The sequence below is a fragment of the Rhinichthys klamathensis genome, unplaced genomic scaffold, assembly GCF_029890125.1.
Source record: "Rhinichthys klamathensis goyatoka isolate OS25496 unplaced genomic scaffold, OSU_Roscu_1.1 h1tg000145l_1, whole genome shotgun sequence".
Taxonomy (NCBI): domain Eukaryota; kingdom Metazoa; phylum Chordata; class Actinopteri; order Cypriniformes; family Leuciscidae; genus Rhinichthys; species Rhinichthys klamathensis.
In genome coordinates, this window is record NW_026606680.1 from 700,782 (window position 1) to 715,196 (window position 14,415).

The 14,415-nt window shown below is 36.8% G+C and overlaps 2 protein-coding genes across 3 annotated transcripts in view; both read left to right on the forward strand.

The window, feature by feature from the left end:
- smchd1 (structural maintenance of chromosomes flexible hinge domain containing 1) overlaps positions 1-8,404 on the forward strand; it is a 70,697-nt gene extending 62,293 nt beyond the window's left edge. The window contains exons 44-49 of one of the 2 annotated variants that reach the window (XM_056257838.1): positions 849-958; positions 2,563-2,633; positions 2,715-2,889; positions 3,479-3,637; positions 4,331-4,429; positions 8,195-8,404. In XM_056257838.1, coding sequence (XP_056113813.1) covers positions 849-958; positions 2,563-2,633; positions 2,715-2,889; positions 3,479-3,637; positions 4,331-4,429; positions 8,195-8,205 — 625 coding nt within the window. In that variant the 3' untranslated portion in view covers positions 8,206-8,404. The remainder of the gene's footprint in view (positions 1-848; positions 959-2,562; positions 2,634-2,714; positions 2,890-3,478; positions 3,638-4,330; positions 4,430-8,194) is intronic. The other variant, XM_056257839.1, reaches the window with a different exon arrangement.
- Positions 8,405-12,229: 3,825 nt separating this feature from the next.
- The window catches only part of emilin2b (elastin microfibril interfacer 2b), a 33,146-nt gene continuing 30,960 nt past the window's right edge, over positions 12,230-14,415 (forward strand). The window contains exon 1 of the mRNA XM_056257846.1: positions 12,230-12,521. Coding sequence (XP_056113821.1) covers positions 12,376-12,521 — 146 coding nt within the window. The 5' untranslated portion in view covers positions 12,230-12,375. The remainder of the gene's footprint in view (positions 12,522-14,415) is intronic.

The following is a 14,415-nucleotide window of genomic DNA, read 5'->3' on the forward strand; positions in this document are numbered from 1 at the left end:
ACAGCTAGGAGACTGACTGAATATTTTAACAATTTATTAATAAACTTGTGTTTTCTGAGTAAACGTCGACTGCAAAGATGAAGTTGACGATGCCGACTCGTCATCTCCACAGTATAGTGGAAGTGCCTTTAGAGAGGAAGGCTCATTAAAGGGTTAGTTCACCCAAAACTGAAAATTATTTCATTAATGACTCACCCTCATGTTGTTCCAAGCCTGCAAGACCTCCGTTCATCTTCGGAACACAGTTTAAGATATTTTAGATTTAGTCCGAGAGCTTTCGGTCCCTCCTTTGGAAATGTATGTACGGGATACTGTCCTTGTCCAGAAAGGAAATAAATACATCATCAAAGTAGTCCATGTGACATCAGTGGGTTAGTTAGAACGTTTTGAAGCATCGAAAATACATTTTGGTCCAAAAATAACAAAAACTACCACTTTATTCAGCATTGTATTGTCTTCCAGTTCTGTTGTCAATCCGCTTCAGTGACGCTGATGCCGTAAGACGCTGCTGACGTGTTATCTGGTGCGTCCGTGTATTCGGATTCAAATAAATATGGCTGGGCAAAAAAATGCAAGTCTTACTCTGTGTCGTATTCCTTAGACATGTTTGCGAAGATTGTTTTGTTTACAGCATGCGTCTCCCGCAGACTGTAAACGAAGCTCGGGCGCACCAGATAACACGTCAGCAGCGTCACGTCACTGAACGCGGATTGACAGCAGAACCGGAAGACAATACAATGCTGAATAAAGTCGTAGGTTTTGTTATTTTTGGACCAAAATGTATTTTCGATGCTTCAAAAAATTAACAATATCGATTTTTTTGTATGCTTTTTTTTCATGTGTCTTAGGCCATTGCCTCACATCAGGAATGGCTCGTCTCTCTTCCGTCCACTTGGAAATCCTGTGTTTGTCAAAGATCTGCTCATTTATCCTGAGCATGTAGAAAGCTGCAATAAAGGCAAGTCATTCACACTCACTGACAACAGCATACAACACAATGGTCGATTTAGAGTCAAAAATGAACTTTCCGTTCCTGCCAGATTCAGACATAAAATGGCAGATTATATGCGGCTGCTGATATATGAATGAATAAAACATAAGTCAAGTACCTTATGGTTCTACAATAAAAGCAGTTTGTTTAAAAAAAAACATAAAATGAATAAATACACCAATGAAAAACTGCACAACGGCTTTGATCCCCTATGAGTTTTTTTGACTTCTTAACAGTTTATTTTTCACACTCTATCTCTGGGATAAACCACACAAAGCTATGAAAATCAACTGAATTTCTCACCCTCATGTTCTTCTAAAGCCATATGACTTTGTCTTTTTCAGAAAACAAAAGAAATTTTGAAAAATGCGCTGCTCGTCCATTTAATGGCAGTGAATGGTGACCTTCAAGCTTAAAAATAGAATGACATAAAATAATGCCATGCAACTCATGCTGTATATGGCAGATGTTTTGAATGCACACTATAGGGTTTGTTCAGAAACACACCGTAAAGTGTTATTTAGCTAAAATCTTGACCTTAGCCTCTGCTCTCCTGTGTACATTCATGTAGAGTTCATGATTGCCGCTGTGTGCGGAAGAGAGCATCAAGAGCACAAAAAGTACACATGAGAAAATAAGATTAATAAACACACAACACAAGGCCTATAAATTCTCTAGAAAGTATTTGTGTACTTATTATCTGTGTTGTGCCCCGGTTGATAGTTGATAGACAGAATGACAGTTCATACATGAACTAGTTATTAATAGTTGTTATAGGCTTTTTAACTCAATATATTGTTCTTTATTTACTTCTGTTAATAATTAAAATGATTTAATTCACAACTAATGTAATCATTTAAAACCTAATTCTCTTATTTATAATAAATATTTTGGCATTTACTAGGCAACCAAAGTATGGCAACTGTCATACCCTGACACCCCTGCTGCACTTCCAAAACAAATCTGTTTCATTTACTAACCAAAGCCAATTTTCACACTCATTAGTTCTCACTGGGAATTAATCTTGGATCCTGGTTATCCTGATGAAAAATAGCATGATGAATTCTCACTACAGGGATGGAAAACAGATTTTTCAGAAAATTACCCATGATTAACAAATTATTAGATTAATTTACATTTGAGGGAAAATAATCAGAGCGTGAATGACCTGTTGTATGAAAACATACTCAAACACCTCCCTCTCCCTGCATGCCTTCTATTTTGTGTCTTAACTTAGTTTGTATAGTTTTCTATGCATGAACATTGCACTTTCAAATTTAAATCTTTCCAGAATACTGCCATATTAATGTGTCATGGAATGATGTAATGGAATTTACTTATTTCCAATCTTTCTTCACAGCTAAGTGTCTTGGCATAGAGGCTAAATTGGCCGTATCAAATGATCTAATGGTGTGCGCATGTGTGTGTGTATTATGGATTGAACAATCATATTTGCCTAAAATATTTGGCAGCCTGTAGATGTTGGCGTGCAATATTTTTTAAAACTTGTGTATGATCAGGGCAAACATAATCAAATAGTGAAGCTATTGATGTGTTCTGACTCTTTTCAGTTTTTGCAACCCTTCTTGGAGACGCCATATTAATTGATGATTTGGATTCTGCTAATCACTATCGTCGGGGGGTAAGAGACTGAGTGTATGTGTTTGTGTTGAAGAATCTTCAAATATTTACCACAGCGTGTATAAACGTGAATATTTGGTAGGTGGTTCAAAATAGGATGCAGTGCCCCACGCTCCTAACACGTCAAGGGGAGCGGATACGCAGCAACGGGAAGTTTGGTGGTTTGCAGAACAAGGCTCCACCCATCGAGAAACTTCGAGGGCAAGTCTTTGGAGAACCATTACCCAAAGAGTACAACCATACATGCCTTCAGATAGGTAACTAACATACTTTCTCTCTTGGTGCAGTGGAAGAAATTAGAACAATTTTTACTGTACTTAGTGTTTCTCTCCCATATAATGTAACAGTTCACCAAAAATAAAAGTTGTGTTAATCGTTTTTGTATTGCTTCAGTATAATTTTTGGAATGCATATATTATGGCAAGACACTATAGGCAAAACTGTTTTTTCATTAACTGGTCAGTTTAGAAATGAGGGGCTATTTTGCTTCCATAATACATCTTATTTCAGACTAGTGGAAAGAAAACATCCAACATGCATATTTAAAGGGATACTCCACCGTTTTTTCATATTAAACTATGTTATTCCCTTAACTAAGACGAGTTGATGCATACCTCTCTCGTCTCAGTGCGTGCACTAAATCGCTCTATTCCAAATCACTCGGAATACCATAGCAAGTGCTTGGGAGCACTTCGACTCGGCGTAGTAATATCGAGTCGAAGTGCTCCCAAGCACTTGCTATGGTATTCCGCCATACATTATAGTTATCCATTTTACATGCTTAGAAAAGCTGGGATGAAAACTGTATGTAATCTCTGTCTCTTATATTTGAATGTTAATTTACAGAGTTATTACAGCAGTACAGTGGTGCAATGCAGAAGGCCTCTGATGTCGAATCCGATTATAACAATCATTTCCAGTACCTGCAGAGTCCTCAGATGAAACAGAAGCGACAAGACCTCAAGCAGCAAGAGGAAGAGTTAAAAGAACTTGAGCAAACCCTTGGTATGTGTTTTTTAACCATTGTAGATTGGTATTTCTCATGCACAGCATGCTTGCAATGCAATACTGTATACTTCAGTATTGAGAGTTTACATGAAGAAACTACAGCCTTAGTACAACAGTCTATTATTATATGATATCATTTAATTTAGGTTTAAAAAAAAGTTTGACTCTGCAAACTTGGGGTTAAGTTTATTGGCCAATATCACAGTGATCTGGAAGGGGATCTCAACATTAGCCCAGACCCTTAACTGGATGTGGCTGGATGGGCATTTCTACTTTAGTTGACTAGATGAGGCGGCAACATGCCAAAATTTAATAACAAATGAAGGGATCTGAATACTTTACTGAATGCAAAACCAGACTTTTGATGATTTGCTTCTGTTTTGTCGTTATGTGGTATAGAATCGATTAAAAGTGTGAAAAATATGTTGTTCACGTGTATTTTAGCATAAGGCTGCAACATATCAAAATGTGGACAAAATGGAGGGGTCTGAATACTTTCTGAATGCAATGTATTTGCAAGTGTGTGAACTTTCAGCTTATTTGATGCTTTTTGTGCCTTAGCAATGGCAATACATATTCCTTCAAATGGGGATAGGAATGATTCCTTAACCTTCTACGTACTCTATAATTTCTATAATTGGTGAATTCTGACACATGTTGACTGAAATGTGTGTGTATGTATGTTTGCAGCCAGAACTCCTGAAAAAAGAGTGAAACGAAGCCTCGAGCCTGAAACGTCTGAGCCCTCAGTCCCTCCTAAACGGACCCGTCGCAAACCTTGCAAGCTGGGTAAATCAATGGTCATCTGAAGTGTTTGCTCTATAACTCCTGTTTCACACATGATGTGTTTGCAGTACTATGTGGTGCAGAAGCTGCACGCTCATTGTGCTTTTACATAAGATGCGTTTGCAGTGTGCAGTTGATCCACGGCTTCTGTATGTTTTTTTTCTCGTGAAATACAATACACTATTTATTACCTAAGAAACAAGGCGACATGAATGACACTGAATGTGGAAGTGGGGGAAAAAAAATTCTTTATGACCTGCTGTATTTCTTTTACAAAAATTTGCCAAGAAAAAAGCATGGGAGGCAGTTTGCCTGGTTGGTAAGTTTTCATTTTAAAAAGTTTGTGATACTACATTTTCACGTAAGAGAAGTACCATGTTTGAATGTTTTGCCACTTGCCTGAGCAACTTAATATATAAATCTATATAAAAGTAATGAATGGAAAATTTTGTATTTTATATTTGTTTAAAACATGAATATGTCTATGAAAGTCTATTGTAATGTTGCTGTTTGAGCATAAACAACATCTGCAAAGTTACTACGCTTCAAGTTCAAAGCAAAGGGAGTTATTTTCTTATAAAGAAATTGCTTTTTAAGGACTACAACAAGCTTCTTCCCGGGTTAGTGACATCAATAACCCTAAAATTTACATAAACCCCTCCCCCGGGAACATGCAACACTGTTCTATCTTCATGGAGCATATATGGAGCCGATTTATAGATTGACAGATTATAGATTGATAGATCATGACAGAATATGCCAATCAATGACTTGAAGATAGTTAACTCCACATCAGCCACAGTACAAAAATTCATCAACTATCTGTTCAGAAACATCCTGTTGCATTCTACATGTTGTCACATCTTCTTGAATCTCTCCATCTTTGTCCGACTCCGCTTTTGAACATAAAAGGCTTAAAGTTTTTGAAATTTTCACTGGCTGTCTGTGTGAGGTAATTGGAGCTGCTAACACAGGAGATCTTGAATCTCCGCCCTCTGTGCCGGGAGCAGCAGCTCATTTGCATTTAAAGGGACACACACAAAAACGGCACGTTGGCACGCTAAAACTTCACATACACACATCTTCTGAACCCTGAGTACATGCCCTCACAGGAAGAGGCAGGGTTGGAGGACTTGTGAAAGTCATTGCCCATCTCCCAGTCTGAAGTCACTAATGCCAAGTTCACACACTGCACGATTTCAGCCCCGATTTTCACTCGCAGACAGGTTTTGCGAAATCGCCCACGAATGCCGTAGTTCTGAGAGAATCTGAGAGAAGCAACGATGCTTCGCTGACGCCCGTGAGATAGTTGGCATGCTAAATAATCTGGACCTGTCTGTGATTCAAAATTCTGATGTGTGAAAGCACGGATGGCAGGTTAACAGGCTAGCAAGATACTAGCGTGTTGTGCTAGCGATAACGATTTATTTAAAAGCTAGCGATGTCAGATTAATGTGATAGGCAATATTAGACAATATCTAATATATGTTGATGAGTAAGTTAAATTTAGCAAATAAAAACAACAAGGAATGATAGTAAATAGAGATTCAAAACAGGAAGCTATACGGAGCTTACAGACACAAACCAGCAGCAAGGCAGACAGGAGCAATCGATCAAGGCACTATAGGGACACTATTGGTTTATGGGGTACCGGTGCCGCTTATCCATGTCATTCCAGTCTCTGTACAACCAGTGCAAGAGCTGTATCAGCATTCTTGGTAGAAAGTCTCAAAGAAGCTAAATGTAGGCTATACTGCAGTCGCATCACCACCATTAAGCTTCCGACAACTCTTTCAGTATTAAAAAAAAAACATTTTCCCAGGAACCATGAGTTAGAATTATATTCAGAGCTCTGCGATTTTCACAACGAAGCAAAGCTATTTCAAAAAGTCCTGTAGATTCAACATTGTTTTATGGTAGTTGGTAGTAGAGTAGGTTGGTAGTAAGTCTTAGACCATGTGGTCTTGCCTGGACACAGGGGAGCTGAAAATGTGCAAAGCATCTTTCGCACATCATACAGTAGGCTTCTTTGCATCCCCTAAACCAAAATTTCTCACATGCCATATGACTCTTCCTCTTTCTTTCTTCCTTCCATCTCATCCAGCCACTTTTGGTTCTCAGAAGGATTTAGGATGTATTTGTGATTTATAGGATGCATACTGCAGTGACCACAGAGACAGCATTCAGTCCTCAACAGCACTCTCCATCTGGATGGTTGAATGCCAAAGGTCCACTCGACAACCGTCTTTGCCCAAGACAGTCTATGATCAAAAATCTACGGTAATCTCTATTGTGGAATTTTGATATATATATATATATATATTGATAAACCAGTGGACACAAGAACGACTCAGGAGGATGTGGAACCAGAATTATGCCATTTAAGTTGACCATACAGTCCCCTTACTGTTCTACAGAAGCATGCAACACCAGAAGGTCAAATATCTTCTACTCCCACACCACCTCTGGGCACCTCCATTCCTCCATTATCTGCACAAATAGCAGATACCCCCATCAAACATCCCAGAGCGCCGGCACTAATGTCTAAAGGTTGACAGAGAGAAAAGGAGAAGAGTTATATCACCAAGTCCAGCAGACAAACAGCTACTATAACCCACGCCACAACCGCAGCTCAACCACATGTACCGTGACAGGACGATGGGATTTACTATTTTGCCCTCAGTTTAGTGCCTAAAGTTAACAGGCTTAGTAACCAGATCTGGGCACACATTTATATCCTCAGCTACCTTTCAGATCTGGAGTTAGCGGATGCAAATCAGCGCCATCAAGCCACACGTACCCAGCCCCCATAAACAGGATTTCTGGCATTCCACCCCGTCACCTCCTCCCATGAAGTCAAGAGCCATCATCCTCACCATCTAACACCTCCTCTAACTACATCCTACCATCAGCATGGATCAGAACAGGATTCCTCTCCTGTGCACCGCTAATTACTATAGTTTTAGTTTAGTTTCTACTATAGTTTTAGTTTTAGTTTAGTTTCTTCTAACACTAAATGCTAATAATTTATTGTTAATTCATTTGATATATTTTTTTCTTTTGTTGAAAATAGGTTAGTAGTTTAAAGTTATTCTGTAGGTCTAAAGTTTTTCTTTTATCTTAATGTCACCTACATCTTCTATTTGGTCCCACTTTTTTTTTGTTTTTTAGGTGTTTTTAAGTACTATTATGTCACAAAAAAGGGGTTTAAAAAAACATCCACACTGCTATAATGTAAATATGTGCTCCATGCTTTCCTCTCAAAAACAAAATAAAACACAACAAAAATATCAGCGGTGAGAAAATGGCAGTTAAGAAAGCATCTGATCATAGTGATGTGGATATCAAGTCATGTCACATTTATTTATATAGCGTTTTATACAATGGCTTGTTTAAAGCAAGCAGCTTTACAGTGTTAAACATGAAGAAAAAAAACAATGTCAGTATCACTTTCAATAAGAATTACAACTTAATTTTCAGTTCTTCGATTTCGCTTGTAATTACATCGGTATGTATATAAGTATAAGTATATATTGTTTACTTTTTTTGTGGCATAAAACAATTTTATTTTGTTGCAGTTCTTTTTATTGATTCAGAAGCCGCAGATTAGTTACCCACTGCAAACGCATCTTGTGTGAAAGCACAATGGCTGCTTCCGTACCGCATATGTACTGCAAACAGATTATGTGAAATGGGCGTAATAGTTTTTTCTGTCTTGTCTGTTGGTTTTTCACTGAAGTTAATAGTTTGTTGTTGTTTTTCCCCCAGCAGATTCATGATGCACCGAGCTGACAGCTGAAGCAATGCTGAAGAATATTCAGAGTATCAAATATTGTTTTGTCGTCTTTGTAAATCCTTTTTTTTTTTTACTTTACACTCTTTACACATTGTTTTAAATTCCAGGATTTAAGAAGAAAGCAAAAAAAAGTTAATATATTTTGTATCGTTCTTTGAGGAAAAAAAAAGTTTTTTCAATAACATCAGGTCCTGTCATCCTTTTTTTATTCAACAAACCTTCCAGCAATCACACTTTTACTAAAGCCATCTTTTTCCTGTGACTTTAAAGCCCAATGTATGCTTTGGTTTTTGCACACACACATGCATGAATACAGTGTACACTAGCATTTCAATGCATGCTCTATTTAATGTCTGTAGAGTGTTGCAGTGATGATGAGTTGTTATAGGCCAACCCGGAAGTTAGCATTACGGTGGTTCCCTTGGGGGAAAAAAAACAATAGTATTTTTTATTGGCTTCTGTAGCTTTTTCTATTGGCTGTAATCAACAAAAGCTAAATGTAGGCTATACTGCAGTCGCATGTAGGGTTTGTTAGGGGTAAACAGTTAAAGACCCAGAACCAGATATGATGAATGAAGACCCAGAGTCAGAATTATAATAAATTAAAGAAAAGATTTACTGAAGATAGTTTGCAGTTTCATCAGCAGAAGTCAGCTTCAAGACTCACACAGGAGTTCGTAGGCCGCCCCGCTTACAGTTACAAAGATCACAGCAATTATACCCTTCACCGAGGTCTAAGCTACGTCCTTGCTTCAATCTCCAATAATGCCAGTGGTTCCTTAACCTGTAACCAATAAGACTAGCACACACACCGACACAGCTTTTCCAAGGTTGGATTTGGCCAGGCTCTAACTACAAACAGGAGAGTCGTCTCAAAACATCAAGATAATACGTTCTTTCTCTCAAGGAGAGCTGCACTTTAGTCTGACTGGCAAGTAAGGTTTTATCAAAGAAATGGTCCCTTAAACTATTGGCTTCACTGGCCCCTTTATGTTTTAACACTTTGAAGACCTTTCTCAAACACAAAACAAGTCCCTATTTCATCTCTGGTAGTCGGGCTAAATGAGCAAGCACTGTTACTGCATTCAGATATCAAATACAAGAATTAAAGAATACATGAAAAGAACATTTCAGTAATCACAACTGGGAACTTCTATAACAAAGTAAAATCTCACAAGCCTAGAGAAGTCATTCAACTCATTTGATATTTAGAAGGGAAAATATTGATTAATACCTTGATTATAATCACTTATTCATTACATATACATTGAAGCAGCAGTGGACTCCAATCCACCCCCTTCAGGTTGCCAACTTTTGGACAGGAAAATAAGGTACAATCGTGGTTCTTTATAGGAAAATAAGGGACACTCCAAATATTTGTTCTGTACCACATAGTGCATGTCATTCCAGTGTCTGCAAGTCGGCCTGTGTAAAAAAGATGTATAAAAGGTTATCAGACATAAACACATTTGGGTCAATTCATGTCAAAATCAACCAAATTTCAGAAACTTTCCAGACTCAAATTTTTGATTTTGTAAATCCAAAAAGGCAAAATATTAAATGTTATGGATATATACTGTTTTGTAAAGGGGGGGTCAAAATGACAATTTTCACCTTGGATTTGGAGTCAGATTACAGGGGGTAAAAATGACTTTAGAACAGCATAATTTTATTTTTAAACAGAGATTGTTACGTCTATTAGTTAAATCTGTTGACTTTAATAATCTTTGTTTCATTATATGCCAACAGTGTCATGCTCTAGCCCACTTTTTGCCCAAAGTTTGTAGGCCTGTTACTCATATTAAAGATATCCTAATATACTTTTAGATTCTAATTCTTAATAAACTTTTCTTTTGGTTTCTTAATTTTAAAGGCCCAATATGTTTTTTTTTTCCCCCAGAGATATAGAGACGTGGCTCTATGAGTAAATTGGTACACATTTTCAATAGTTGCACATTTTCTGAGGAACAATGTTGAAACTAGAAATGTATCGGGGTTTTTTTCTATCAACACAATTGAACATTGCTGAGAGCCATAAATAGTATTTTTCCAAAGTTTGTGAGGCGTAAAAGTATTAAAGATATCTCAATGTCCTTCTATATTCTCATTCTTAATAAACTTCTCTTTTCTGATTTTCATTTTAAAAGCCCTATGGTTAAATACCATTGACATAATGTGGCTCCATGTTAAAATTATTGTAGCCTATTTTACCCATTTTCAATATCGCTACACCAACGGATATTACTGTAAATTTCATCAACCTCTATTCAAAACAATAAACTTAAAAAAAAAAAAAAAGATACATAGATGGTAGGCCTATAATATTTAAAAGCACAAGTCTGAACGTCTTTGAAATTTCAGCCAAAAAAAAAAGAAAACATTTAAAAAATGGCACTTGAACTATGCCTAGATGTTGTTGCAACTATGTAGGCTATAAATAAATGAAAATGCATATTTTTTTCAGATAAAGAGAACTTTAAAAGGTTTAGTGTGGGCTGTGTTTGGTGATTGAGACTTTTTTTTGGTTATTTTGTACAAGTTATTTTAAATTAAAATGTTTTTCTATATTTAACATGAACTTACAACAGTGAAAGAGGTCTTTCCTCAGGTAGAATATGTGCAGTCACCCAAACTGATCAGCCGGAATCAAAACGCGGAGAGTGAAAGAAGGAATTTGCCGTTAGCGCGAGTCCCGCTTGCTGTGAAGCGGGAGCGACCAGTCGGCAGAGGATTCTGCTGGGTCTTAAAGCCTTCCGTGAACGGCAATGTTCGCAAATCAAACAAGGATTTGTCTCAAAGTAATGCATCATTCTAAATCTAGAGCGTTTGCCTGAGAATAAAATATCATACTACACACATTTATACTAGGTAGAACTAGAACATACTTTTTTAACGGTCGCAATTAAGTACAAACATTTGAATTAAATCTAGGCTACTATAGTTCTGCAATTTTGGACGCAGCATAGGCCTACATACACGTAATATGTGTGTTTGTATAGAAATAATGAATGGAGGGGCCCAAACTTATCAACACGTCACCCATCAAGGACCTACCTGAATTTTTTTATTTTTTATTTATTTATTTATTTTTACTTATTTGTCCAAACACATTCTGCCCCTCATATAAATAAACCACCTTCGTTTAGAGTGCTATTCCAAAATCTAAATTAAACGTTTTGGTTTCTGAAATCAGGTAACTTGCTTTACAGGAAAGCTCATCTCTACATACTTTTTGTAATGCTTAGCCTATTATATAATAGTTGCCTGTGTGTTGTAGAGTGTTGTAGCAACGTGATCCACACCAAAAGGTAATTATAAATAATAGGTATAAGCAACAGAGCCTATTTATTGCCATTTAAATATCAATTAAATAGTCATGTGGTGGCAAATTCACTTTTAAAGTTACTTATTACAGTTTTTCAATTAATATCATATATGCAAAATAATTATACAAAAATAAATACATTTGTAGATAGAGTCCCAGATAGCACAAGTCTATTTGATGTGATGTTTACATCCGGAAAACGTGTTTGCTCATCTGCAATACCAATAGGACGTTTCCTGTCAGATGTCAAATAGACGTTTAGAAGATGTCTTTAAGATGTAATTAATGATTTAGAATGCATGTTAAACTGACATCTTCTAAACGTCTATCTGACAGGAAACGTCCTATAGACGTATTGCAGATGAGCAAACACTCTTAAAAATACGTCTTCCAGATGTAAACATCACATCAAATAGACTTGTGCTATCTGGGGTAGTAATCTGCGTGTCATGACAGTCAGCAACCCAAATATCAACTGTTTTCACGGCTAATTCAGTGCAGTCCTAAGATTTTTTGACTAGGGTTTCCTGAGAGATAGTCCTACGTTTTAAAGAAATGGCATAAACGAAATAACTACGTAAAAAGCAGCGTCTAATAAGTATGCTTTGTATATTTTATTGGGCGAACAGTTATGAAGTTGGGAACGTGATACCGCGCTTGTAGCATCCAGTAGAAAGCTGCGCGCGCTCTGCGGGGCGGGAGCTCGAGCGAACTCAGCACTGTCACATTTCACTACCATTCTGTCAAGAAACTTTAAAAACATTTTTGGTTGAGCTTATTTTACATACTCGAATAAGGTGGATGCTGACTCTGGTTGAGTGATTTGAAATGAAGTGCGTCCTTGGGTGTTACGTGCACTTCTGTGCAGGGGTTATTATTAGTCTTATCTTTCCTTTGGCTCACGGGACTCCGTCGAGGTATAGTCTGTTCCAGGGCAGTGCTTATTCCAGCTCTGTTTCAAGACAACGAAACAAGTAAGTAAATGTCAGCATATTTATGCAAAAATATGTCATTAATTAACAAATGCAGGAACACATGTGTACCGTATTACCGTTTTTTAACTAGCAAGATTAACGAACTAGAAATAGCATGCCTCTGGAGAACTAAGTTAAGAAACTTGATACAGTTTCGTAATTAATGTGAAACTAATGCAGGACAAATGACTAGAGCTACATTAACATTTGAACCTGATAACGAATAACTTACACAAGATTGTTTAAGTCATCAACAGGTAATAGCAGACATTTGATGTGGGTAAACTGTTAATAATTAGTTTATTATCTCCTATAGAACTAGCTCTGGATAATTTCTAAATGAGTTGGGTTTTTCCCCTCTAACTTCATCCTTATTTGTTGGCCTATCAATTTTCCCCTCACATTATTATTATTATGCTACTGTACAGGCCCCACTTAAAAAGAAGACAGCTTTCCTTTTCTCACTGAATCCCAGTCATAGAGACTGCACTGTAACATTTCGAGTCATCAGCCATAACCTTAAATGCCAAAAAATGGTAATCTATGCAGTGATTTAGACCTGGTACAGTTGTAACATATGGAGAGTTGTAACACCACCAAATCAGGATTACTTACTTCCTCACAGATCCCATATGCATGCTTGTCAATGCTATAAATAGGCACATGCAGATTTTATAAAGAAAAAAATATTTTGTTATTAATGTACATTTTTTTGACCAGCACTATATTTTGTTTACTTAAACTTTTGCAGATAAAAGAATTCAACTCATATTAGATTAAATTGTAGTTTATCAGGCAAAATATGATGAATTTTAACCTGCTAATTTCCAACCATTATGCTAATACGGCTAGCTAAACACTGGCTGACAGGGGTGGGGTGTAACGGGTGTAACACATCTTTTAAAAAAGTGTTACAACAATCCCCTTATATATAACTAAGAACAGTTTATTTTATAAATAATTTTACAGAATGCCAAGACAGTGGAAAAGAAAGATAGATCGAGGTGTGCCTGCCAGTGTTATTAAAAAAAAAAACTCATGAGGTTTCAAAGAAGTGCAGGTCAGTCAGATGTTTGACACACAAACTCACACACATATTGACAGTGTTTTTTAGTCGAGCCGAGTGTTCATTAAGCATACAGTAAATACTGTTAAGGAAGTTTGTTCTAGACACACACATGCACACACTCCTGAGTCAAACAGTAAGTGTATTTGAGCTGTGGTCAATCACAGAAAGAAAGGAATTGGTTTGGATTGTTTCAATAAACCTGTTTTTGAAGGGTGTTGCATGGTGTGGCCACTGCTTTTGCTTAATTGTTATTACTTACCCCGATCGTGGGGTAGATTGTAACAAAGGCGCAACATAAATGTAATATTCTTGCAGAGGTTTAAATTGGTGATTTGTGGGTTTTTTGTATAAAAGTTTGAGTTACAGATCCTGAAGCAAAAAGTGTTACAACCATACCCGGTTTCCCCTATTCCTCACAGACATATGGTTTCTTCTGTCTTGCTTCAATTATGCTTTTTTTTTTTACTTTACTTCTGTTCCAAATAATTAGTAATTTCTTCTAAAGGATTTGGTAATGGGTGCTACCCAGCTAATAAAATATGTTCTAAGAACATTCTGTTAACATTCCCATAAGCTATGAAGTTTTTTCTGAATGCTATCTGAACGTGCAAAACGTCCAGTTTTTAAAAGGTTTTAAAAGCATTACATTTTATCACTGTGCGAACATCATGGGAATGTTACTTCTTAATGTTCTCTGAATGTTCTGAAACAAGTATGTTCTGCAGCATTTTTAAAAAGTTAGACGAATATCCAACTAAAGAAAAAAGTGGAATGATGTAATTTTTTGCCTTACGACGTTTTATAAACATTATTAAAAACCAGATG